This window comes from Leptonotus elevatus, chromosome 13 (genome assembly GCF_054856555.1).
Source record: "Leptonotus elevatus isolate MCC_2025b chromosome 13, RoL_Lele_1.0, whole genome shotgun sequence".
In the NCBI taxonomy this organism is placed as follows: domain Eukaryota; kingdom Metazoa; phylum Chordata; class Actinopteri; order Syngnathiformes; family Syngnathidae; genus Leptonotus; species Leptonotus elevatus.
In genome coordinates, this window is record NC_141251.1 from 4,269,626 (window position 1) to 4,297,486 (window position 27,861).

The window sequence follows — 27,861 nt, forward strand, 5'->3', positions numbered from 1 at the left end:
TCAGCGCGTTATGCATTCCCTTTCATTTAGCCGAGGGAATGAAAAAAAGACAACCGATCTCGAATGGAGATTTATTTCCACATCCAAGAACATCCCTCATCACGCTCTCACTCCGCATACATACAGCTCCATCAAAAAAACAACATAGAAATAGAAAAATAAACATTGATATCAGAACTAATCATTTAGGAGTTTAATTCAAATATACAATTTGCTTATGAAGAAACTTAAAAAGGAAGGAAGTCGATGGCTGTGTTTACATGGACAGCAATAACCAGCTTAGTTTAGGGAATGTTCCTTTTATTATTGTCTCGCAGAACTGTTCTAGTTGTTTGAAGTCTGTGCTTTGAATCGGATCCATAATATGTTGGTTATTATCAAAATATAGTGGCCATGTAAACGCAGCCCATGTCTTAAAGCTTATTGAGCCTACATTCAGCAAAGTCAGAGTTGTGTGTCGTAGTATACAGTCGTCCCTGCGTCCACTTTGAGTTATAGGAAAGAGATGCTAAGCTAACGTTGGAAAGCTCACCAGATGGGAAGGCAGCTGCGGATCTGAGTTTTTTTTCCTTTTATTTTAAGACTATTAACCCCTTACTTTCACACTCCTGAGCAAAAAAAAAAAAAAAAGTTCTAAATAGTCCCAATGTTTAAAGCAAATATGTCCTCCGCATCCTTTGATAGTCCAACGTCTTTCCCTTTCAACTGAGTGGAGACGTTCCTTAACACTTCCAGTCATCAGCGTCCTGAAGATCTGCTTCAATTCCTCTCAATCTGCTCGAGGTCCAGCTCTCCTCCGAGCTGGAAAATGTCCCTGTTTGAGCCGCACTCGCCCTTCCAGAGGGCGACTTTCCCCCGTGGCGAGCCGGATCTCGAACCCACGCTACACGCCGAGTCGCTGTCCAGTTCCTCGTCGGACGAATCCTCGCCGTCTCTCGTCGCCTCCTGCCGGGGTTCCAGTCCCAGCTCGGTGGTGAATTCCGATTGGCGCTGGCTCAACGGAGGCAGGCTGGATTGGCAGCTATCGAAAAAAGAGAAGCCGGGGCAACTCAAGCTCTGGAAAGTCTGGAGTTGCTGTAAAAGAGAGAAAGAGGACGACGTTATGTGATTATGTGGAAGTAGCGGTGGTGGGAAGTAATCAAATACCATGTTCGGTATTTGGTCCGGTAATAAAAACGGTAATAAAATTTTCTCTCATCCTTTTGATGAAAAACAACTTGACAGTATATCAACAAGAGGCTACTATGGCTCCATTTTATGAGCTAGTAAGTTAGCGGTAGGATTATTGTTGGACCGTTCACCGTGAATCCACATCCTGTCTGTCCCATGTGTTTGTGCATGTTGCACTCGCTAGCTGCAGATTGTAAAGGGAGTGTGTCACATGACAGTGTCAAAATGACAGATTAGCAGACACAGGATTTTACAAAAATCATATAATTTTCATCTGGTTTTTGTTTATGAACTAAAATGTCCATAGACTTTATTCCAGTTTTTATCGAGTGAAGCACGTTAGTTGACGAAAATACATAGTGATTTAGTCCCAGTTATTGTTTATTAATGAGGGATTTCGTCCAGTGGAAAAAAAATGTTGACCAAATTATTTTTGTTTAGTTTTCATTGACAAAATTAACACTACTTCCTACATTTGAAAACCGATATGTCATTTGTACTCCTTAATTTTCAAAATAGTCTTGTTACCGTCTATAATGACACCACGTAAAAACACATACTAAATACAGTGATGTAAAGTAAACCCCAGTTGAGATATGGAATTATTGATTCAGGGGGCGGGGAAAGAACAGTGACAGCAGTGACATGGAGGAATGTGAACCAGGTTGCATTTTACTTTTTTACTCTGTACTTAAGTTATAAAAAAAACAAAAAAAAACATCAGATTCTGAAATGCACTTGAGTCTGCAAGAGTTGAATAAGTACTTCAAAGTTTAGTATAGAATTTTTACACAAGTATCAGTACTTCTGCTTCACTACTGAAACTGAGTACTTTTGCCATCTCTGGAAAGTCGTGGCTGGCTAGTACTTTTATTTGGGGGAATTTTCAATTTGGGGTTTTTCCTGTCACTTTTTGTGAGATTAGGTTTCACTTTAAGCAGCCAAAAGCTGCATCCTGCGTTTCATCGAAATCGTCTTTGCACATGCGAGCACGCGTGCAAAGCCGTGGCCCTTTCATCACGGAAAGCAAAACTGTGTGAAGTCGCAGAAAAACCGCAAACTGTATCTCGTTTCTCCCGTGTCAAGGCGACTCACTAGCAGGACTTTGCTCTCGGTTTTGAACACTTGACCTTGGGGACATTCACGCCGCAAACACGTTCTATCCCGAGTTACCTTGACACTGTATAAACACCGAGCTCCTCTTTTGACATAAGCAAGACAGACAAAGCAGTGGTGTGAAGGACAAAAAACATCCCCAAACTGTTTATAATAAAGAATTAAGCTATCACAGTCACAAATCAAATTTACCGTAAACGTGTTTCATGTCACATTACACAATTGACGGACGTAAACGATCATCAATCATGCATTTGTTGTGCTTTTGAGAGGAGCTACAAACGAGATGTCCGTGATGTGATGTCACTTAATTTACATGGCGTGACATGCTGTGGTTGGCAGATGTTAGTCATTGTGCCAGTGAGAGGAGTTATGAGGAAGAGTTGCAAGACATGAGGAAGTGATTTAGATACTAGACAAAGTGCAATTTCTGCTGAAAGCTGAATGGTTATGAAGTAAATTGAAAGATAAATGATGTGAAAATTACAAAGTATTAATTGTAGTTGAAAGATAAATGACTAACACTTGAACTGCATTTCAGCTCTACTTTCAGATTTCCCACAAATATGGCTCAATCCTATCAGGGATTTTATTCACCTAAAGTTGATATAAGTGAGAGTTGTTATGCGATACGACTGAGTTGCAAGGTGGTCACCTTCCTCAAGACAAATATCGTTATAGTTTGTAATTTAGCTGCTTTGCGTTTTGTGTAACTCAACACCGGTAACAGACTTGAGCATTTAGGAGAGCTTTTAGTATATTCCAACAGCGATTTCCAGAAAGTGTTTTAACTCATTTGCTCCTTTTTGTTTTATGCTGGAGCATACAGCCTCTAACCTGAAGTGGTCGCTTAAAGCAATGGTAGTTATTAGAAAAAAACAGCCAGCAGGTGGCAACAGAGTATAAGAGATCAACCAGGGCCATGTTGCAATAAGCTCTTTTCCCCAGTGTTTTCAACAAATTTGTGAATAATGATGAAACTTAGCTATATTCTAATGCTAATTGCTGCAAAACGGAAACAGATACAAATATACTTTTTTTCTGATGAAAGATGAGACTAATCTTTCTTTTGGTAGATTCCATGTTTTTATAGCAATAGAACACAATATTCTGTGGGCCTTGCAAAATCTGTCAAAATCCAATAAAACAGCCGGGAGCGAAAATTCACATAAAAGTTAACATAAGTCAGTTATTCATGAGACATTAATGTTAACAGAAAACATGTAAAACATTACAAGAATAAGTTGTAAGTTTACGAGAACGTTGTACTTGTAAAGGTTTTTAATTTTTATTTTTTGCATATACCCAACAAGGCAAGAAGTCTCAAAGATAATAAGGTTGTAATGTTCTCAAAAAGCAGTAGTTATGTGCAAAGCAGTGCAGTGAGGGGGTTAATCATCTGTGAAGCGGCAGATGTTTGGAGGCACGGAGATGAATAGAAATGAGCTTTTTCTTTGACTTGAGGACGGACAACTTGGCTGTTGCCATGCTCCGGGAGTCTCTCGCTAGCGGACCGACAAACAAAAGCGAATACTTCAGGTGATAACGAGAGTAGTGGGAGGCCTTGGCTGTCTGTCACCGGAATAGAAAAAAGGGGGATTTCTACAGCAGGTCTATGTTTGGTCCCCCTGCTATTACTTGACTACTAATTATCCCAGCAGGATTGGAGGGGTTGAAAGGTGGGGGTGGCAGGTTGGAAGCTGCTTTGTCACTATGCGCTTTCCCGGGACTGCTTGGGATTTGGGAGGGTCCTCTAGAAGCAGGGTTACATTTCTGTAGTGTGCTGAGCTTTTCATACCACCACCACATGAAAGACACACTTAAAGAGCAAATAGCACACATGCACCCAATCATTGTCACTTTATAAAAAAAACAACAACAATAGTGCCACTTACTTGTAAGCTGCATTTAATTGGTGTCTGTACAGTTCTATTTTAAATCACACGTTGATGTACATTTAGAAACAATATTTTATAACTATATTATACTACCGTATAGTTGAGACAAGCTAGCTGGTGCAACGACGATGAGCTGATTTACCCACAGCTAGCTCAAGTAAATTTGTTATTTCAGAAGTGTGTATAAAACTGGTAGCCCTTCACATTGTCACTAACCAAAAAAGTTTGGTTACCAAGCTTTCTGAAGCATAAATTTCTGCCTTGAAACAAGGACTGAGGCAATAACCTAAAAAAATCAATAAGATAGCGTTCCCACATATGTTATTGTGATTTTTATTCTCCACACTTTTTTTGCCATGAAACTCCCACTAATAATTCCGACTTACACAGTCAAAATTTCAACTTGCTTCAAAAATTCGCGCCTCCCAGGATATATATCATCTGATTCCATATTACGTACAGTATTCGCACAACTTAACGTTAAATATCAACTTTCCCCCATTTATTTTCAATGGGACTGACATTGAACTTTCCACGCGCACTTCCACTTCCACTTCAATACTGCCATAAAAAAAATTAAAAAATATATCTGGGCACTAAAACAAACATGACCCTGCCAAACACAAGGACAATTTCTCGCTTATTTAAGGAAAAAGAGCAAATAAATATCAACAAAGACCAGTTGAAATCCCCCAAAAGAATTCACGTCTTGAAATGAGGTCAATCGACAACAGAGCGGAAAAGCACAAGCAGAGCTCGGCGTGTCAAACAAAAGACGTGCAAGGAAGGAATCTTGAACTCATTCCTGACAAGCAGACGACACAGCAGTGCAACTCCGCATCAATCATTCATCTGCGCTGTACCGAGGACACGATGCAGATAAGGGGCAGCGAGTTCATGAAGAACAGAGCACGAGCTGTTATTTAATGAGATAACGCGTTTACGCGACGACTCGCATCGCGTCACTGTCGCGTTCCCACGTTGCTGCTCAGCTATGTGCGCCATGTCAGGAATGGAGAGGAGGGAGGGGGAGCATACCTACATTTAGGCAAGCATAAATTGTTTAGAAAATAAAGTACGTATAGTATCATACGTTGTCATTTTCAGAGCAGCCAACCCCATATTGTCGGCCTTTTCAGAGCATTTTGACAATTTCAAAATAGCAATTTCAACCAAAAAGTCAAATAAGTAGACTTTAAAATATAGATCGACTTAAAATGTCTGCCTTGAAGCTCCGCCGGAACCATGTTTGCGCCGTTGTCCATGTTTCTACACGGACCTTTTTTGCAAACACACCCAGTAGACAGGAAGTTATTGAGCTCATTGTAGCTAACAGACAGCTCCACTTGTTTATTCATGGACTATTGCTGAAGCATCTTCAGTAAGTGTATAAGACACTCTTTCATACATTCTTACTTTTTTTTTTTGCCTTAAATGGAAATAGCTAGCGTGCTAACGTTAATTGTGATTGCTAACCATTTTGCATAGGCTAATTCTAATTCAACTGATGTAGATATAATCATGTATGTGTGACCTAAATGGTAGTTAGTGTTTGTTTGCCTTAAATGGAAATCACTAGCGTGCTAATGCTAATTGTGATTGCTAACCATTAGGCTAATACTGTTAATTCTACTCATGTAGATATAATGATATATGTGTGACCTAAATGGTGGTTAGTGTTTACGTTAAATGGTAATTGCTAGCACGCTAATGCTAATCGGGGGGGGGGGGCATGCATAAATACCCACGATGGCAGAGCGATCGCTGATTAGCATGTCACGAACTTCCAGAATTCACAGCCGCCGTCATTGACATGCAGCAGGAAACTAAAGGCCACATTGCTGCATGTTGCGCGGACAGCACACACAGGGGACTTGTTATGTGCTGCTGACCTTCCGCAACCTCGCGCAAACATCCACAAACTTTTGCAGCAGCAAACGTGCGTCTCAACCACTTTGACGTTACAAAGGATTTGCAATATGACGACTGTCATTTTGCAATCATTATGGCTGGTCAAAAAGGTCCTTTTAACCCCCCCCCCCCCCCCCCCCACCCATATTCCACAATATATTTCAATGCATCGTGTACTATATGTTGAGTGTTAAAAATTCAAATAAAATTGTGTAAAAACAAAACGTTAACAACAGAAACCCATGCCCCTCCTTTCAAACCAACGTGTCTGTCTGATCGTTAGTCCCCGAGACGTCTATGAAAGCACGGCCCTAGTATGTGACGTGGGAGCATTCCTGCGAGCCGAGGTAACGTCAACGTTACGACCGCGTGTGTCGTCAGGGCTCGGCTTGTTCCCCGCCTAGCAGTTGGCACGATTAGAGGAAATACCGTGCGTCCAACTCGCACTTGGACTGTCCTGAGGGTGACACAAATCTTTAGGAAAAAGGAAAAGGGAGGGTGTCGGAATAAAATGATGCCACTTTCTATTGCAGACAACAGACTGTGAAATCAGGTCCAGAAAGTAAAAACCCTGCCACAGTTTGGATTTAGCCCCTTACCAGGTAAACGAGCACCATGTGAGCTAGCTAGTGAGCTAGCTAGCTAGCATCAGGGGCTAAAGCCAAATTGTGGCAGGGTTTTTACTTTCTGGACCTGGATTTGCTACCTCTGCTTGATACCACTACTATCATGTTGGTAATATTCTAAAAACATCAATACTGACCTACAAACACACTCAACTGTGCCACATCATTTGGAGTAGTTCAGAATTAATATTTATCTAATACTGTGGCAAAAACAATGAATATTTTAATTAAGTACATCACACTCAGATGTTGATTATAGTTTTAATGTATGCAGATCGCTATAGACTTGTTTTGAAATTTGGTTGTAATAAGTTTTGACCAACCAATCAAAAGACAGAAAAATGCTGATGTCATCAAGGGCCAGCACTCTGGGCCTCTGAGGAATAATTTGAAATCTGAAGAAACAGTCCCAATGTTAATACAGTGGCACCGTGACTTAATTAAGAGTGGCATAACTTGGAAGTTTTTCAAGTTATGAGCTATCCAGTTGTCTTTTTTTTTTGTTGCTTTGTCATTAACATGTCTCAGCTCCTCTCAACGCAGCGTGACACTAATAGTAGTCACTCTTTACAGAGGATAAAGAATATATGACTGACTGCACAGTTTGTATTCATTCCAATGACTGATTAATTGGACGATGAATTCAAAATATAATGAATTTAAAAACACAACAACAACTTTGCTTTATGTTTAATATGAGAGTAAACTTTGAAAGGGAGTGGCAATAAACAGCTTGAAGCTGTTGTTTTGGTTCTTTTTTTTTTAAGTGCTTCTTGTGAAGTGAGTTGAGTTCAATGCCAACATACCACACTTGCATCTCAAGTCATAGCAAAAATGTTCTTAACGATGGCTCATATCTCTAAGCCACAAGTTCAGTCACTTGTAGACATTGTACAACAATTTTCTTCATGATATACTGCATCGTTTAACAGTTGGCAAGCATGTTACAGATGAATATCTCTACATCAAAGTGTTCATACCATTAGAAGATCCATTTGTGTAGCGAAGGCTCATTTACAATCACTGATTGCTGGGGCCAAGCATAACGTATGTTGGGTCTTGTAGTGGCTTTCTGTGCACAATCACTTCTTTTTTTATTTGGCCGCTGTGGCTCTCTGATAAAAGCCAGATTGAGGCAGGAAATGACAAGTACAATGGGTGGGAGTTGCGGTGAATAACAGATGGACATCAAGGGGGCCCGACCTTTTGGATTTACCCAACAGACTCGATGAAATGCTAACCGAGCCTGGGTCCTTTCGAGTGTGTGGCGTTAAGCGGCATGACTGAACATGAGGCATGTTTCGTGAGTAAGCACCACTCCCTCACTTGGATACTTAACACAAGACTTCTGATAGTTGAGTTGTGAAGATTTGGTTGGATGATCCAGAAAATGAATCCTCATTAGATTTATATAGTGATTAGATCAGATTTTTTTTTCTTATTTTCAGAGCTAGCTAGCTACTAGCTCACTAGCAGGTAATCCAGCACCATGGGAGCTTGCTAGGGAGCTAGCTAACTAGCACTTGAGGCTAAAGCCAAACTGTGGCAGGGTTTTTACTTTCTGGACCTGGATTTGTCACCTCTGCTTATGTTAGTCTGCATCCTGAGTAGAGTCAAGATTCCCACAAGCAAGGCAACCACCCCAGCGAGTAAGCGGGTCGGGGAACAAGTTGTGGTGACAGTGGACAAGATAGTCGTCCATTGCTGGAGCTCTCCATACAAGAATTTTGAATCACGTTTTTTATTTTTTTAACTTTTATTTATTTATGGATATATATTTATGGTTGTTTTTATTTCCATTTATATTTATTTTTGTAATAATTTTTTTACATCTATTTTTATTTTCATTTATTGATTTTTAATTTTGACAGTTTTGGTCCGCCATACGTTACCCTAACACTTGATTAATTTTTTTTTTAAATATATATATAAATAAGTAAGTACCTGGGATTGAATGTCTGGACATTTTTATACCTTTGGAATTGAATGAGAACATGTTTAACTGCTAAACATAGGCTCGCTCATATTGAGTTGGTTTTAGCATGTATCATAAACACAAGTGCATTTTTCTGTAAGTGTGCCCCCCCAGTGAAAAAAATTCAGCCATCCCTGATTTACTGTCTTCAGTAAACCTAACATATGCTTTGGGATGTGGGAAAGCAAGCACAGGAAGAACATGCAGATTTGAACCCTGACCCCGTCACCTAAACAATGTAGTGTAAATCTAATCCAGCCTGCTGCTGAAATAGTTTCACCATGAGACCTCGGCAAACGTTTGCCTGTGTGCGTTTTGTCTGTGCATGTCGGCCAATTCCAGCTCACCTGAGTCATCTTTGCCAGGTCCAGAGAGGGCCTCGTCTCCTGGGCGTCCTCGGGTCTCCGCCGCTTCATCCCGATCTTTTTGTCGTTCAGGACGCAGGGCTGCGACCTGCTCCGAGACAGGCACCCCTTCCCATCCACCCTCTGGCCGGACCGCCGCCCCAGTTCCGGGGTGGAATCAGGCGAGCTGGCCTCCGACGCTTCTTCTCTCTGGAGTTCGGGCAGGCTGATCTGCTCGTGGGAGAGGGAGAGAGGTCGTAGGAAGTGGCCATGGTAGGACTGAGGGGCATGTGAGGAAGGGGTGATGGGGAAGACGGGGGAGGCAGTGAAGTGAGGGTGGGCAGGCAGTCGCTGGTTGAAGAAGGGCAGGTCCAAAGGTCCGTCAGTGGGGATGCTGGAGTGAGAAGGAAAACTGAAGCTGGAGCTACGCTGCATAGCGGGGCAGTGACCACTGGCGCGGACGCTCCCGCCGCTGTAGCACCTTCGCTTCTCCACCGCCGTCCACACTCGGGAGCCCTGAGGCCGCCACGACGAGCGAAAGCCGCCAAATTCGTCGGACAAGGACAAAGAGCGACATTGCCGCTTGCTGGGGGGCGCCGTGGGTGCTTGGCCTGTGGCGATAGTGGTGTAGTGCGAAGTGGCGGGGGCCGACAGGTGGCCTTTGGTCAAGGCGGCGTCACCCAGGCTGAGATCTCTGATCAGGCTGGTGATAGCCGTGGCGGCGCCCGGTTCCTTGGTCCAGGGGCGGCTGCCCGGCTCGGGCTTCGCATCCCACAGGCTCTCCAGACTGGCACCTGACTGGAAGCTTCGTCCTGGGTTCAGCCATCTGTCTGATTCTGCAAAAATGGCACACATGGATTTTCAGGATACGTTTACACGACAACCAAGGGAAAAACTTGTCCAAAGTATCCAGAATGACTAAACACACTAGGACGCATGCAAGGTCACTTGTTGGTGATAACGCATGACGTGTCAGAAACATTACAGGACAGGTTTCACAAAAGATTTTGGGAGCTGCTTTTTATATGTTTTTGGGAGCAAATTAGTTCATATCAGTCATGATGTTGTTAAAAAGAATAATTGAGAAGCACTGTTCTATAGTGTCAAGCTGATTTGAGCTACTTAGCCAAACAAGATGGCTTTTCTCGCCCTAATCCTGTCTATTTTGGATCATGTTCTCCAACATTGGCATGTAAATGGTTTTTCTTTGGGCAGACCATTTAAATGCAGCAGCGACCTGACAGGAATGTCATGAAAACAACTCAACAAAAGAGACTTGTGATGCCTGAATGGACGAAGCATGCAAATTCGCAATGCATAAAGCCATCGCCAGGCTCCTCGAAATGTCATCATCCGCAAAGAAAAAGAAGAAGAGCACATTGGGAGTATTTTTATTGAAGGAAGTGTATTGTTGTTCATCTCCCGTGAGAGCGTAGTGTGCAAAGTAACGTGGAGCAGGTGCACGCTGGTCACGAGATGTTGACGAGAGGAGAGGAAGTGAAAGCCAAAAACAGTGGAACCTCTAAGGTGGAACACCATCTGTTCCGGGACGCTCGAAACGTTGAACATTGATTATTCTCAAAGAAAATAATAGGAAAATGGTTTAAGAAAGCCAAATGGCAGACATTTCATGAGCTTTTTTTTTTTTAAGGCCACCTCACTAACGACCAATGGGACTTAAATGTAGGCTCAGTATTATAATCACAGTATTTTCCATTTGTAAGAAATGTTAAATATAGATTGTTATAAGAAAGTTCTAATTTTAGCATAAAAATGAACATAATTGAAAAGGATTTTGTGATGCTGTTTTTCATATACTGTTTGTACCGGTGGCATTTTTAAGACTTTTGAACAGGCTTATTAATTTATTTTTAAGGATAATCAAGGTCTCATTTTGGAAAATGAAATGTAGGATTTTTAAGATCCACTGACACACCATAAGTCATATTTTAACATTCTTATCTTTCATACAAGTATAAAATGACGTTAACAACTGTCTATCTTAACTCTGATGACACTTCATAGTGTCTTATGTAAGCCAAGACACCCTGTAATACTGTAACATTAGCTGCCATAAAAGTGTAACCAATTCACCATATGTAATACTGTAACATTTAAAGAAGCACTAAGGAACTTTTCAGCCTTAATAAATGATTTTCATAACTCTTCGGATAAAACATCGACTTAAAACTAGTTGAATGGTATCTTTGCCAAGGCCTGAGGGGGTCTGTATAATTTTTACTAGCACTAAGCAACTTTGGGGAGGATGGTAGGAACACCGCCACACAACAAACTACAAATGTGCTGACTGCTTTATGGCATTAGTCAAAAGATACCCCGGAATGAAAGGACACTCAAGGATCAACATTGGCCCCGATTTCACTTGCTGGAGTGGGTTTGAAAAAAAAACTATGCAAGAAAAACAACGCAATGCGCTTGTCCTCATAGGAAATGTGGTCTCCCTTCAGACATAACAATACCGCTTTTGTCCATATGGCGTCACCATAATCAACGTAAACTGAAAGTTCCTTAGTGTTGCTTTAACTGACAGTTTTGAAATGTTATTAATCATCATACGAGTGTAAAAAGAGGTTAACAGCAATCCACCATGTTATCTTTTCTGACAACACGAAATTACATGTCGAGTAAAATGCTGCAGTCTTTGAATGCGATTCTGCTTGCGCCATTCACTTCAGGCTAAGAAACAGCCAAATGCAAAGGTTGTCACGTATATTTTCTGACCTCTCCTTTTGAAGTATTGTGCGACTTGAGAGACATGAAAACATGAAAATTTGTACAAAATTGAGAACTCACCAGCAGTCCCACAAGAGAAGAGGGTCGTCCCTCTGCTCATGGTGTGGCGCTCACGCTGAAAAGAAGCCACAAAGATTTTGAGAAATGAAAGTATGCAAATGCATAACCCAATTTGCATTGTTTTATTTAAACCCTACTTGTATACAGTGCGACTGTCCATGTTATCTTGAAGAGTCCTAGTCAAAAGTGAAGTTTGTGTGAATTTAGTCAAACCAAAAAACAGGTAGGGAACCCTGGTCCTCAAGAGCCACTGTCTTGCCTGTCTTCCATGTCTCCCTCCACCAACACTGGAACAGGATCGTTATCAGGTTTCTACAGAGCTTGCCGATGAGCTGATAATGAGTCAGCTGTGTTGGAGGAGGGAGACATAGAAAACAGGCGGGACAGCGCCTCTCGAGGACCAGGGTTCCCTACCCCTGGTGTAGAAGCTGTAGCAACCATTCATCCTCTGTGCAGCCACAAAACATTTTGTTCCCACATTTATATACAAACCACCAAAAATTTCATTTTGTGTAGTTCCCAAAGAACACTGACAATATTTAAAGGGGAAAAAAATGTTTTGTCCTGTTGCTCCGACTTCCTGCCACAAAAACATACGTTTACTGAAGAATGTATGCTGTCCGTAGGTGTGAATGCTTGTTTGTCGAAATGTGACCTGCAATTGGCCAGCATCCAGTGCGATAGAAAATGGATGGATGGATGTTTGACTTAAATCCTACAATGTATCAATAACATATTGATTTAACCTACAAAAGCAAATGTTCTTTATTACTATGATCCACAAAGGTGTGTGGGTATACACAAAAGGTCATCGTATAGTTTGCATTTTGTATAGAAAAATGGCTGACAGTTTGCTCAACCGGCGCTATTAGTATGCACAGTATGTTCACTCACTACTCCATTGATACCCTGCAAATGATCCATCAATTAAGACGCCTGTAAACATTGAGCTGCTATTATCTACTCTCAGTCCAGTACTGTAGGTTTCGTTGGAATCGTGGCGTGCGTAGAGGAAGGTTTGCCTGCACACGCCTGTCTTGTGATTTCTCTCCCTCTCTCTGAGTTTACTCGATTGCAACAGGGTGGCGCCTTCTTTTGCACACGAGGGACAAAGGGGGAAATGTGATGGAAAATTACAGTGACTCATGCTGAGGTGATCACTGCCACCACCACAACAAACAACAGTAAACAAAAACAAAAGACAAAATGTTTTTTCTCCGGTGGAAAATGGAGACTCGTGCTTCCAAATCCAGCACATGTTTGTAACATTTGATATTGCGCAACTAGTGATACCTCACTGTGGCTCTCCTTTCCCACTGGTAAGGGCATTGCAGCACGTTGACATTTTTTCATACTCACTTAATTTAAAAAAAATTGGGAGAGAGAGCTCAGGCACTCTAAAAACAGTTAGGTCAAAAGTAACCCAATAATGGATAAAAAATGGACCGATCCACATTATGGGTCAATCTGACCCAACTTTCTGGGTTGTTTTATACAAAATGACCCAATTGTTTGACCCAAATAAAGGATCTGACCAATATTTTCGAGTTGTTTTACACTAAAAGACCCATTTCTGACCCATAGTTGGGTTATTTTTTACCCAACTGTTTTTAAGAGTATATTATTTATTTGGCAGCCTTGCGGGGTCAACATGTCACTTCATTCAGTCTGACATTTGTAGCTCAAAGTCTGGCCTGCAAATGTTACAAAGCGACTGCTCGAAAATCTCGTCATTTCTACTTTGAACGAAGGCAAAGTACCAATGTATATGATTATTTCTAACGACTTGTGAGGTTCGAATGCAGCATGGCTCTGGCTTGTAGCGACATGCAGCAGCTGTGGAATGACATTAAGTGGTGATATTCATCTGACGAGGTATAAGAAGCTGTTAAAGATAATCTGATGTGCCGCCAACTTAAACTGACATGCAGGCACAACAAAATGATAGAAGGTCCAACACCATGGTACGCACAAAACACAATTTTTGTACACAATTCTAGGGTCCAGTTTACCCAAATCTGTAATAATGACAAGAACTAAAATATGAATGGATGGAACTGAAATGTAAAATTAGCCTGCTAACTTTATGATGGAGGTCATGTTGCAAAAAATAAAAAATAAAGGCCAAAGAAAAAGCAAGGTCCTATTCTCGTCTCTTACCGGCGGTCGTTCGCTGCTCTTGGGCCTTACATTATTGATACCCTTTTTCTTTTCCAGGCTTTTGGAGAAGATGATCACCATGTTAATGTAGCACTTTTCACAAGACTCGTCGGGTGGAAGAGAAGGAGGAGGAGGCCACGGGCAGCCATATTGGGTGAGGGTGTAGGACGGGCAGTCAGTCAGTCAGCTGGCACCTCCCATCTAAGCCAAAGAGCAGGTAGGACGCCCCTGGCACTTGAGGCAATCTCTGTAAGAAGAGAGAAAGACAAATATGAAAATGCTGACAGTCCTTTTATGAGTGTTTGATGTCTGTACAGTCGCTAGGACAGTGTGTTATGCCATCGTTATGCGGGTATTGTGGACTGAAAGCAAAACAACTCCACTGCAATGCTGGCACGTGAGATAGTTAGATAGAGATAGATAACACAAAGCAGGTACAAGCAACACCATTTTCCAAAACATGATACAAATCTTGACACCATTCTGTAATGACACAGAAGTGGCAATGATAATAAATTACTTCGCATTATCTCAGCAGCTAGCATCGGCATCTACTTAAGGTTTGAAAAAAACACCATATTTAATAAAAATATTTATTTATATGTTTTTAATACATAAAAATATCACTGCTTTTTAACGTATTAATATAAAAGGCAATGTCAAGAATTGGGATAGACAACTATGGATGGAAAATGATGAGACTGAAGTCCATCACTGCGGTGTTCAATCACAGTAACAAGGTAAGCTAATGTTAGCATGATGTTAATTTCCGGCATGTCTGCATCAGCATATGTCGCATATATTGCACCGGCTTGGCTGGCCACAAATGGTATCGGGTGGGCCTCGGTTTATGACGGCGTTCTTTTCTAAGAACTACATTATTGCAGTTGTAAAGTCAGAATTACAGTAAATATTTGTACGAAAAACAGTACAAATATGAAAGATTATGTACAAATAAAGTTTGTATGATTGAAAAATAGTAAGAATGGTAGTCACTGAGTGTGTGCCCGACCCAAACATAGCAATAACTTTCACTAATGGAAAAACTGAGGTGGAAGAGAATTTATGCTCCAGTCCTGTAGGCGGCAGTAGTTGTCATTACAAACCTGTAACGTGAGTTAGTTGTAAGACATCAACAATTCAATAAAGACTAACACGCAAAACACACACAATTTTAATGTCTATTTTCCTTTGGATTGGTTTAATTTGAGTTAATGCGTACAAACACTTTAACTCCTTGGCAGAGGCAATAAAAGTTAGCATGTGACTAAAGCAGCTAAATTAAGCGCCCCATGCTGTCGGCTATTTGACAGGCAATGTTTCTTTACAAAACAGGCTGGGTAGTTTTATGCGATTTTATGAAGGCACTTTGCTTTTCTTTCGAAGGGAACGGGAAGCTCGATTGGATGTCTGCTCTAGCAGTAAAACACAAAAGCGTACAGTATTTTGCCATATGGACAGGTGACAAAGTCAAGGAAAAGACAACAACATGTGTTTAACTAAGGGGCTGGCATGAGTTCTCCTGGTCCCCCTGGAGGTCTACTAGTGCAGCTATGAACATTATTCTTCCAACACCATGTGATGTTTTGACGATGCTTACAGCCATAAGTGCTTCATCCTTTTCCACAACACGCATCCAGATTTTTCCGTTCATTAAAACCCTGTTTTTAGGAGCCCAATGAGTACTTTCTCAAGCTAAAATCCGACGTACACTTAAAGGGCTTCCTCAGCCAAAACGTGGACGAGCAAACATGGCGGAATCATTTGGCTAATCCCGGGTAAAGGCGTGGTAGAAGGATCTTATATGGAAGTGTGGTTGCTTCATGGCTTCATGTACACATTGCGGCTGCATGCAGATGGCAGTGGCTGTAAAAAAAGGTTAACCCTTAAGAGGCCAATGGGGTTTAAAAAAAAAAAAAAAAAGAAGTATTTTTAGGACGAATGAATGCAGGTTGAATTTTTTCAGGACATCATAAGGGTTCAATCTGAGGGATTCGGAGATCTTTCAGGTATGCTTCCTTTAGCCATTCGCCGGATGGCAGGAATAGCTACGGTGACCTCAGACCGGGGCTTCCCTCCTTCATTAGCTGACCGCTCAACATCCAATTAGAGAGCTCACTTCTTCGCAGCACCCCAATCAACTGCTTTCGGGAAACGACACACACGCAAGGCTAATGGCTTTTGCAGGCCCGCGTGTGTAACATGTGCGCACATGTTAAGTGGAGGTTGCAGCATTTATATAACACGCTTGTGTACTATTGGGTTATTCCGCACACAGATTTCATACCAGCTTGTGTTACTTTCCATGTCATCTCTAGCAACCCCATGACTACACTCAAGATGTTTTACTTTGGCGAGGCCTAAACCAACTGCCGGCATATGACTCCCATTAGCTCCATTTATCCCGGGAAGTCAGTGGAGCACAACTGGGCCTCTCGCAGGAATAGAGAGCCCGTGTTAGCCTTCTTGTTTGGAGTAAAGAACGGGAATGTTCTTGATCGGTGTGCGATTACTTAGGCTGATTAGGACTGACGTTGAGTAATGGCCGAGACCAACGAGAGGGTTTTTTGTGTGAATGTTGGGGAGCGCGGCGTTGACGTGCAGGAGTTATTCCTATTGTGAAAGGACACAAATGCTAAGAAACTGGAATGTCCTAGACAGTAACCGGAGTGTGGCAGACATTTACTGGAACATGTGAAATAACTAGACAAAGGGCAATTTCTGCAGAAATTGCATGGGAATGCTGAAAAGCTGGATGCTATTAGCTGAATGCTAAGATTTTAATACATGTGCTTATGAAGTAAATTGAAAGATAATATATGGGAAAATTACACATTTTTTAATTGTAGTTATATGGCAAATGAATAAAAAGAAAACTTGAACTGCAATTCAAAAGCACAACTGGGCCCCTTGCAGGAAAAGGAAGCCTGTGCCAGCCTTCTTGTTCGGAGTAGAGAACAGAACCGTTCTAGTTGATCGGTGTACGATTACTTTGGCTGATTAGGACTGACATTGAGTAACGGGCAAAGCCAATAAGTGCGGGAGTTGAGGAGCATGGCGTTTACATGCGGGAGTTTTCCCTTTTGTGCGACTGGACAAGCCGTGTACGTCTTTGAGCTAACTGCGTGTGTGTTTGTGCGTAGTGACTGGCAAGCAGGGGGTCATGGGAGAGGGCAGGGTACGAATCAGAAGCCCCAAGCCATGCTTACTTAATGAAGTGTCTCGCAATGATGGAGAAACCAGAGCCCAATGGTGAAAGAAGTGTCGTAAGCCCATACTCCGGTGTCGACGGATCACATCAGCTTCACAATGACACTCGCCTCGCCTTCGCCACTGATCACACTGAATGCTCGCTCTTTCTCTCCTATAGGTTTTCCCACACAGTCTAAAGCAACATTACTACTAAGTGAGTCACACAATTGGTCTAAAGTGCTCAAATTGGCTTTAGAACATGGGGTGCCAACAGAAATATGTCTCTCCTTACCATGGCAAAACAATCAAAGATAGCAATTAGTGTATTAATTGATAAATTACGTCGTAGTGTCGTCCAATTCCCATGCAGCGTTTTAAAACTACTGATAATAAAACTAGGAGAAAAATCATCTAAAATAATTGGAATGTGCTAGACAGTTACAGGAATGTGCTCAAGCGTTAACAGGATATGTTAGACAGTAACCAGAATGTGCTAGACAGTCCTAGAAATTGTTAGCCACTTACTAGAATGTGCTAGAAAATTACTGAAATTTGCTGTGTTACCAAACGTGGTAGCCAATGACCAAAACATGCTAGACAGTTCAAATCTGCAGGTGACCAGAAAATGTGTCATTTTAAATCATCCTTGTAAAAATGTCAACAAAAGTGTTTCTTGCTTGGCAGTCACATTGTGAACTGCTACATGACTTGGAGTGGAACATTCTCAACTGCAACTTTCCATCACAACTGCAGCAAATTAATTAACTTTTCTTAGTAGTCAACCTCCTAACCGCTATGTGACGAGTGATGCATAGACACCAATATTTGGCATTAGCCATGGCAGAGGCCTCCGGTTTAACAAATGCTCTCATTTGATCTGTTGTGTTGTGAAGAAATACAGTTGCCAGACAAGCCAAGCCACGAGTGCAACACTTAAAAGTTGGATTTTAAGTAACCCGACCGCATGTTTCAAAAGAGATAAACAATGACTGTTGTAAGCATGCACCCTGCCCTCATAAGCTTGGTTACTTCAGTGCCATGTCATCTTGATGTAACCTATACTGCCAAATAAATCAAGTGACATATCACAGGTCAATTCTTGTCTGGCTTTGCAAAAGGATGTCAGAGCCGCTGGCCACTGCAATACGTCAGATTAGAGCTAAACTGACGGGAAGTTTCGTTTTTTTCTTTTTCGACCTCCGTCGGTCTATGATGACCATGAAAGAGAATCGTAAACGTCGGCTCTGCTGGAACAGCATCGTCTTCAATCAATCAATTTGGGCCTCGTCAAATCAAGTGGTAATTCCAGTTAGATTTGTGTACGCCGGGCAAGAGTGCAGACAGCGACTCTTGGCTCATAATAGCCAGTGAGTGGGGAGGGCACTGGAAAGGGCAGCTCAGATGATGTGGCTCCTTGCCTGAACCTTGAGTTGTGCAGGCAGATGAATAGACGCCTATTTGGGGCCCCGTGAAGCTCTCTGATGAGGGCGTTTTGTGTCCATCGGCGATTGGCTTGACCTACTGCATACTTGTGCGGAGTGCGTCTGGTGTCAAGACTTTGATCGGTGGCTGAAGCCAGTAAAAAAAAAAAAAACAACACCAACCAAATACACTATTATAGACTAAGCAAATATTTGGAGCATTCACATACAATTCTGAACTCATTTTCTGGAAAAATGTGACAACTGACATAATGCTCAATTAATCGACTCCACTACTTTTTAAACCACACAAGTGTTGTGTTAAGACAGTTACTGGAATGTGCCACACTGTTCCCAGTTCGTTAGCTAGAGTATTCACCAAAAACATGTTTGAAGTTACTGGAATATGCTAGGCAGCTACCAAAATGTGCTCGACATTCACTAGCATGTGAGTGTTTTGAGACGTTTTACAGAATGTGCTAGCTAGACAGTTAGCAGAGCATGCTAGGCTGTCAAAGGAATGTGCTAGACACCTACCAAACGCGCTCGGCAGTTACAGTGTCATGCTAGGAAGTTAGCAGAATGCACTAGAAGAAGCTATCGAAACGCAATATACGGTTATTGGAACGTGCTAAGCAGTTAGTGGAGTGTGTTGGACATTTACCGGCATATGATAGATCATTACCAGAACATGTTATATTGTTACCAGAATTTCCAGAGTGTGCTAGACAGTTACTGGAACATGCTAGATAGCTTTCGTAACGTGTTAGATGGTTACTAGAATGTATTACATTCACAGGAATGTGCTAGGCAGTTACCAGCTAATGCTACACCGTTACTGGAACATGTTAGATGGTTATGAGATTCTGTAATTTACTGTAATGGGTTATAGTTACCGTAATGTGCTCAGCTGTTACCACAATGTAATAGCCAGTTACATGAATCTGCTAGTTACCGGAATGTGATACATGTGTTAAGACAGTTACCACCCATGATGATACCATGTTTATGTATAAATTCTGACATGTTCATTTCAGAACTCTCAGAATAAAATATGCAGTCTACTGTAACAACTTCCTATGGCAACACGATGGAATAAAAAGGAAAAAATAAGCATTAAAAAGAAAAACTTAAGCCGGGCACAAGTGGGTCTTTTTGTAGACATGCAAGTGGGAGCCATTATTTCCGTTCCAAGTCCGCAGGGTGGACCATCCATTCAGGGTGAACTCACAGCCACCCCACTCACCAGCCGTGAGGTGCAGGTCATAAAGATGGTTCCTAGAGAGGTCAAGACATACCACTGAAGGCTCGGACCATCACCCCTAGTACCCACGCGGGGGAACATTGGCCGCAAAACACTCACTCCATCTTCCCAAGTGGTCAAACAATGAGGCCCGGGTCATTTTTACTTGTCATTTAATCAATGATGTGCTTAAGAATCCTCCTTTAAAAGGTCCAGCTGTACTTCTCAGTGCTGAGTGAGCACAGAGATGACACAAATGGGAACACTTACCCGTGCAGAGCAAGGATGTGGCTTATTTTGTGGTAATCACATTCCGAAGACTCTATGCAGTATGTAGTATACTAAAGATTTTTTTTTTTAAGTATCATCCACCAAAGCTAATTTCTTCACTGCATCATTCTGAAAGCTGTGTCCAATACTTAGCACAAAACATGCAGTACATACAATGTGTCTCCGACAGTTCGATTAAAACTGAGGTATTAGCTTCGTAAAAGGTAGAAATTTGGAAACAGCTTTTGTCTTCGATCTCTTTTAACATACGGTGGGGTAAATATTTGATCCCCCGCTGAATTTGTGAGCTTGCGCACAGAAATTAAATCTTCTGTTTATGGTTGTTTACTGACTGTGCTAACAAGACAGCGTTTTGAATACTGTACTGTACTTCTGGCTCCCACAGACTGGCTGGTGCCCACGCGCCAGGCAGCTATGCACCAATCAATGAACAATACCCTTGATCTCAACTGGTCATGTGTAAAAGGCTCAGTGAGAAGATGACAACTATTGGCGCCATTATTCCAAAGTGGAGGACACACAAAATGACCACCAACTGCTCTTCAAAATTGTGCATCAATGAGCAATGTGTGTGGGAATACTGATACAATGACAAATGCGGAAATACTTTAGAATCATCCATTACCTTAATAAACAAACCGTAAAAATTGAAGACTGTGCGCCCCTTCAAATTGAACTTGATAAAACTATTCCTCGAGTAAGCATTACTAGTAGTGCACTTGTAAAAATCTGAGGTCTCGCTATGGCAACCAAACACAAAACAGAACAATAAGTCAACATTTGTTGCGTGCAACGAGCGCAGTTTGCCAAGTGGTAGAGATGGACCCGCAAGCTGCAAACACAACACAAGGCCCTCTATGCGCTAATGTATTCGGGGGGGTCGGGACCCCTGTCTCAGAGCAGGGCTAAATTCAAAGTGAAGCCCTACATGCTTGACAGGCACAAGATCAGGTGTTTTACTTGGAGCGCGAGAAGGTACGAGGGGCCCCCTTTGCCCCGACCGCATTGACCCCCACATGCCTGGACTCTCTATATACCAGGTACCCCCCTTGCTAATTACACCATCCCCCTCCCTTTCTATGAATCTTTGCCTTTCCTGCTTGCGGTTTCCATCATCATCCGCAAGGGCCTGTTCAGTTGCGTGCACACTAACCAGAGCCCCTAAATCCATCGGGGGGTTCGTTTACACGATAGTCGGCGGCCGCTCGCAGTCTCACAGCTGTAAAAGTGCCAACGCGTCTGCGGCATGTTATGCACAAACAACAGGCAACAAACTTAGAATCATCTCGCCAGTTGGTCACATGAGCTGACGACGTGTATGTCACGGTTGTGTTAAGCGAGAGAACGTGTTTGGGGAAGAAAAACCCCATGAGCGGCATTCCAACGCCCCATTCATTCATTCGTTCATTCATTCGTGTGAGGGGGCTCGGCCAAGGACCCTCTGACTGCACGGCATCGTGAGAAGAACAAGACAGATGTGTTCAGGCTCAGGCCTTTCTGTGTGGCCTTTGCGCGTTCGTTTCTAAGCTCTTAGGTCAAATTCATTACTATTATGAGAGCTTTACCATACTCGGTCAGAACCCAGAAACTTACCAATTTCCCGTAGCACCACCATAGCTTAAAAAATTCAGCCCCCGAAGCCAGTTTTACTTATGTCTATATCATGAGAAGACCCACAAAAAAAAAGTCTCAAGAAACCATACCTGAAAAGACAAAGGAAGTCGACCATTTTGTGATGAAGCCGCCATTTTTATTACCAAGTTAGAACCACATGCCAAAAATCAGGTTCCCATCCAATCGTTCCGAATTTTTTAGGCGAATTTACTGAAAATGCGCAAAACGGACATGCGATTTATGCTGTTCTTAAATAAAAATGTTCAAAGAGATACAAGTGGTCTTAAAAGTATTCACTCTATAAACATTAACCGTACATCCTTAATCCTTCGCGCTTTGTAGATCTCTGATTTACAGATCTGATCTCCTTTATGGTGAGCTCAGCAGTTGCAAATGCTGTTTGCAAAACACCTGCCGGTGTGTGGAAAACCTGCTGCCAACATGCAAATCCCAACTAAACCACGGCGAGCCATTTGGACCGACACGTGTCCCCTCCGCCCCGTCATTCAAAGCAGGATCGGCAAGTCAGGATTCTCTCGCTCAAGTCTGAGCTTGCGTCAAAGGGAGACGCTTCCATATTAAATGTCAGCTTTGTATGAGGGGAAAGGCAGTTTGAGGTTAACTGTATAGGAGCAGCGCCCAAAACAAATTGCATAACCGGTGGAGAACAGGTTCTAAATGTACACTGTGTGCAATTAACCTGCGTGCGCCTCACAATAGAAGCTTTAATTTGGAGAAGCTGCTCAAGTGTTGCATACACAAACACACGATTCTGCCTCGTGATGGCTGATAAGTAAATTAGGACAATCAACTGAAACCACGCACTTATGATAACACATTAGCTCACCTGTGCTTGTTTTATGCACACGCCCTATCACTACTTACACAACAACAACCTAGTACAGAAAGTTGTAAAAAAATTATAACTAAAATATACAATCTCCCGGAATGAGCTGAACATGCTAAAGTTGGAATGGTTTGAATTCATCCAGAAATTTAGAAGCAGTTGAAGGAAGAAAAACAGCACAATAATAAAGTAGCAAGAAACAAGTTAATTAACAACTTAATTTGAGTGGAAAAACTACACTCTGTGCTCTGTCCTCACGGGTCAGATTGAAACCCTTGAACGGCTCGGTTCTGGCTTGACAACCCTGCTATAAATGCTGCAATGTACATGCCAGGCCAGTAGTTGGCGATGGAGCTTTCTCAAGAAACAATACTCCACCAACTGTCTACTTTTCCTTGATTGACAATATAGGAAACGATAAAAAGACAAATTTGTTCAGGAGGTGAAACGGGTTGTCAAATGTTTTCATTTTCAGATTCGTAAAAATCTACTTTCATGAAAATGAGTATTACTACTATATCCCCAGCATGCTTTTCATCTTTTAGAGTATTTTTGGGGGAGTCTCTCGGTGTACGTGAGAATGCCTCTTTTCTTTTCTTCTCCTTTCAGGCCGGCTGGGCGTCGAGACATCAGACTCACAAATCTATCACGTTAACGAGCGGCCCATATACACACACCACGACTGGAACGCACACAAGAAAAAGCCAGGAGGGCCGGTGTTTGTTTCCAGCGTCCCTGCAGCCGCATAGGTTTGAGTTTCACTGTTTGTAGTTATGACTGCGGGTCACAGAGGACGAAGGACGCTTCTGAAATGGAGAATAGCGTGAGGACACGCACACACATAGCAAATACACGCGAGACACGGCGAACAAACTATTTTCTGGTCGCGTCGCCTCGGGCCTGCGCAGGCATGAAAGAGTGTCAGTGTGAGGGGAACAGAAAGCTAAATGACACGCTCGCTGTGAAAAACAGGAAAATAGCCAGACTCAGACGACACAGAAAGACAAAAAAAATAAAAAGGGAGAAGGGTGGTGGGGGTCACATCGTGCATCATTGTGTGTGTATTGCGTGAGTTACATACAGAATGCATCAGGGCCTCGCTCTGCATGCAGCTGCAACCCGGACAGAACGGACGGAGCACAAAGACGGAGCAATACTTGGGCACACACACACACAACTTGATGCTAAGTGACAACCTGCAACCGATGTGGTTTGTGCCGCTTCCTTTTTTGCACTCATAAGCACTACACTGAAATCTCTACATTTGAGCGCCCTTTAAAGTTATAGCAAAAGATAGTCCAGTGAGCAGCTGAAGGCCCGCGGGTCACATCCGGAAGCTTGCCACAATTTTTCCTTAACATCAAAGCTAGTTAGTAATCCATCTTAAAAATGATTATGATCGAATGCGGGGACAATTATGTAACAAAATGGGGCGATTATTAGGGTTCTTACACAGATTATATTATCTAAGGGACAAGAAGTGTAACTGCCACACGACTAGTCCGTAAACAAACAGCTCAGCTTCTGGCTAGCGGATGTCTTGGCTATTTCATTTGACAAAGGTGGCAAATCCAGGTCCAGAAAGTAAAAACCTTGCCACAGTTTGGCTTTAGCCCCAGATGCTAGCTAGCTAGCTAGCTCCCTTGCTAGCTCACATGGTGATCGTTTACCTGCTAGGGAGCTAGCTAGCTAGCATCGGGGGCTAACGCCAAACTATGGCAGGGTTTTTACTCTCTGGACTTGGATTTGCCACCTCTGCATTTTAAATGTCATTAAATCTGTTCCTCTTTACATAAAATATTTTTGGGTGTGTGTGCATTTTGTTCCCTTTCTGTAACCAAATATGAACCAAACCATAACCATCAAGCCAAGAACAGCTTGATTTTACTTAGGAAGTTGGGAGTTAATTAGAGTCAATGGTTAAGAACATCAAAGTAAAATTCAAGCGCTTCTGTGATGGCAAATTACACAATAATCCAATTGTACTGCATTATATCACATTATAATACATAGCATTTTGCGGTATCTACTTAAAAACAAGCCATGAAATGTGTTCAGCCACTTTTTAAACCGTGAAAAACATTTTCAAAAATCTCAACGCATCCGTGGGAACCCTGCATGCAAAACGCTTGCACAAAAACGCTTGCAACATCAGTTTGCAAGGTGAAATGATACCAGGAAATGCAAACAGGGGTTGTATATTATTGTGAAAATCCGCTATAATCTTGCCATTCTTTCCCACGAGCGTGAACTGAACATCCCTAATGGTACGAGTGGGTTTACTACAAGGCCAACCGGTATAATCTTCTATGACAAGATAATGATGACAACTTTTCACCTTCTCCGGAGTCAACTTTTTTCCTCCTTGCGCACGCAGCCAAAATGTTGCAACCCTGCGTGAGTGGCACTGCTACAGTTCCACGTATTTCCCATTAGGGTGCCCTGGTGCTAAACCAGTTTCTTTGTTGACCGTGTCCACATGGATCAAGCAAACCGCCGCACAACGTTAAGCCAATACGGGAAAAACAAGACCACTTCCGAACCGGCACGAGAAAGGGAAACAGCTAGCGTGCTTGCAAAATATCTCGTGATAATGGCACAACCGCTTAATCACCAACATCTTAATAAAATTGCATGCGAGACGTTGATTTTCTGTTTTCACATGCCAAGTTACGAGTTCCGCAACTTTTGCAAGCTTTGAATAAAAGTGAAGTAAATATTACAGTGGTTAACATATTTTTACATGTATATGACAGTTAACCGGTGAGGTCTCGACAGGCTGCTAGTCACTAGCTACTAGTCTCTCTTTAAAAAAAAAAAAAAAAAAGATAGGGGTGACTTTTATAATGCATGCTTAAAAAGTGTTATATTGTTTTTATGTATACAGTATCACCGTTATTATTGTTAACCTATTTTCACACTTAGGTTGCACCTAATATGTTGATAAGTCCAGTTAGCTGATGTTAGCTGTTGGCCACTTGCTAGTTAAGAGTGTTATTAAAATTTGTTAGCTGTTAGCCACTTGCTAATTAGAGTGTTATTAAAATTTCTGATGTGACATTTTACGCATTTTACTGTCTGACATCCAGGCCGTGCGGTTGACTATTAATGTTACTGGCTAGCCGCTAGCTAGTTAGCCACCGACTTACTAGCTACAGTACCACTTTGTAATATACGGTGCATTGTTGTTGGGTTCACTGCTTTTATATACACAGTAATATTACAGTGGTTAACCTAGCAGTAGTTAAAAGTTGCTTCTACGTAGTTAGCCACTGAGTGTCTTGATACATGAACTAATTTTTGCTTTTATCAAAAGTAGAGTGTTTCATATTTCATGTTATTTTAACGAAAGTAGATTCCTGGCTAACTTATTTTTACATGTGACACACTCCTCCTCCATTGACTAGTTGTTAATCAGTACTTAGTAGTCGGTTTAGGGTGGAGCATATGACTTTTCTTTTGCTTTTATTTGTTTGTTTTAAAGCCAACAACTTTGATTTGGACCTCAGGCCTTTGTGACCATCCTTGCGTTGACTTCAGAAAACGTTTGAAAAAACAAACAAACAAACAATGTGGCCCATTGTTTTTGCAGCACTTGATTGCATACAGAAAAAAAAAACAGAATCGCTGTCGTGTCCGTGCTAGAGTAGAAATGACTCATCCTTTTCACAGGACGAAGCCAACATATAGTGTTTGTGTTTGCGCGTGTGCATACTAGGACTACTACATGTTGCTAGTTGCTACGGAGGCAAAACTGCGCTAGTAAAACACTATATGTTAACTAGTAGAAAATGATCACGTCACATAATAGGACAACGTTGGCTTACTAGTAAGTACATGATTTTACTGAGGTAGAGCTACGAAAGGGCACGTTGGTGCTTTTAGTAGGGTCCATGAGGGTACTAGTGCATGGCACATGCCTACTAGTTCGGCCTATTAGAGTTACTAAAGTAGTTTACTGGCATTGTTTAGTTGTGTGCTTGTACTTAAGATCAAAATTGGTGCTAGTATATGCAGCACTACTAGTGCGCTGAATTGTCTTACTAGTGAGTACAAAGAGCAATTTAGTATACTACATGGGCCTCAGGCTGGATATCATTTTTGTGCTACTAGTATGGCCTATTGTGGGACACATGCCTACTAGTTGGGCCTAGTATTGAGACTAGTAAAGCACAGTCGTTTACTTGTATACATGTTGGCCAAAAGTGGCACTGGCAGTGAAGAAACATCATACAGTAAGACACGTCAATCCACCAGTGCACACGAGTCATTCTACTAGTGCGCTGAATTGTCTCTATTCAGATATCTATTCTTTTGATCCACTTTCTCCTCTCAAGTAGGACTTTGACAATTCTACAAGTTAACATCTAGCACTAAACTAGTGAGCACTACAGCATGTTGAGGTCAACTAGTGCACAGTTGTGCCTAACTAGAAGTAACGTACCATGTTTTACTACTAATACTAGTATACCAAAGTTGTCCTACTAGTGTTCAGAAATCGAATGCAGTAGTAGAAAAACAATGCGACTACAGTAGTAAGGCAGATCTACAACTACTAGCGTGCTGAATTGTTTTACAAGTGAGGACAAAGAGACTACCAGTACTACATACATGACCCTGAAGCGATGTATCCAATAAAAGCTCCAACTACCTTTCGTAGTGTGTGACACGCACATGAAGCTTGCTTGTGACCACACACAGAGATGCAATTCAGACTTTACACATGCAGCAACAGGTTGTTCATGCACGCAATCACATACACGTTTATAACTCTTAACTAATTACAGTTGATCACAAACCTTAAAAGAACATCGCTTTGAAAAAGCTGCTTGCATTACGAATACTCCACACACACACACACACACAAAGGCCAAAACACAACTTGTAACAATGTTGTCACTCTCTCCAAAATGACGAAATCCTGCAAGAGTACTCGTACGTGCGTACGTACGCACACAAGAATGGATGTCATGACTACCTGGCCAGCAGAGGCTCGTCTTCTCCCCGAGTTAGGACATCTTGCTTGCGGGGAGGATAGGGCAGAGGGCAGGGGGAGGGGGGGAGCTTGAAAAAGTTCCAAGGCAGTCTGCCTGACTCGCTTGAGGAGCGAAGAGAGACTGCGGGCCGCTGAGAACTTGGAGCTGCTTTTTGCCCACAGCTGGGCGACTGAAAAATATGTCCGAGAAGGGGAGTTAAGCGGAAAGAGTTGCGGCCGTTTTGTTAACAAAATACGAACAAA

At 42.1% G+C, this 27,861-nt stretch overlaps 1 protein-coding gene across 1 annotated transcript; it reads right to left on the reverse strand.

Moving 5' to 3' along the window:
• Positions 1-57: 57 nt before the first annotated feature.
• Positions 58-27,753, reverse strand: LOC147163534 (protein FAM53B-like). The gene is made up of 5 exons (XM_086093678.1): positions 27,601-27,753; positions 14,015-14,261; positions 11,855-11,909; positions 9,044-9,876; positions 58-1,074 (listed from the first exon to the last, which is right to left on the reverse strand). The coding sequence occupies exons 2-5, from the start codon at positions 14,093-14,095 to the stop codon at positions 760-762; spliced, it is 1,284 nt and encodes a 427-aa protein (XP_085949804.1). The 5' UTR covers positions 14,096-14,261; positions 27,601-27,753; the 3' UTR covers positions 58-759.
• Positions 27,754-27,861: the final 108 nt, after the last annotated feature.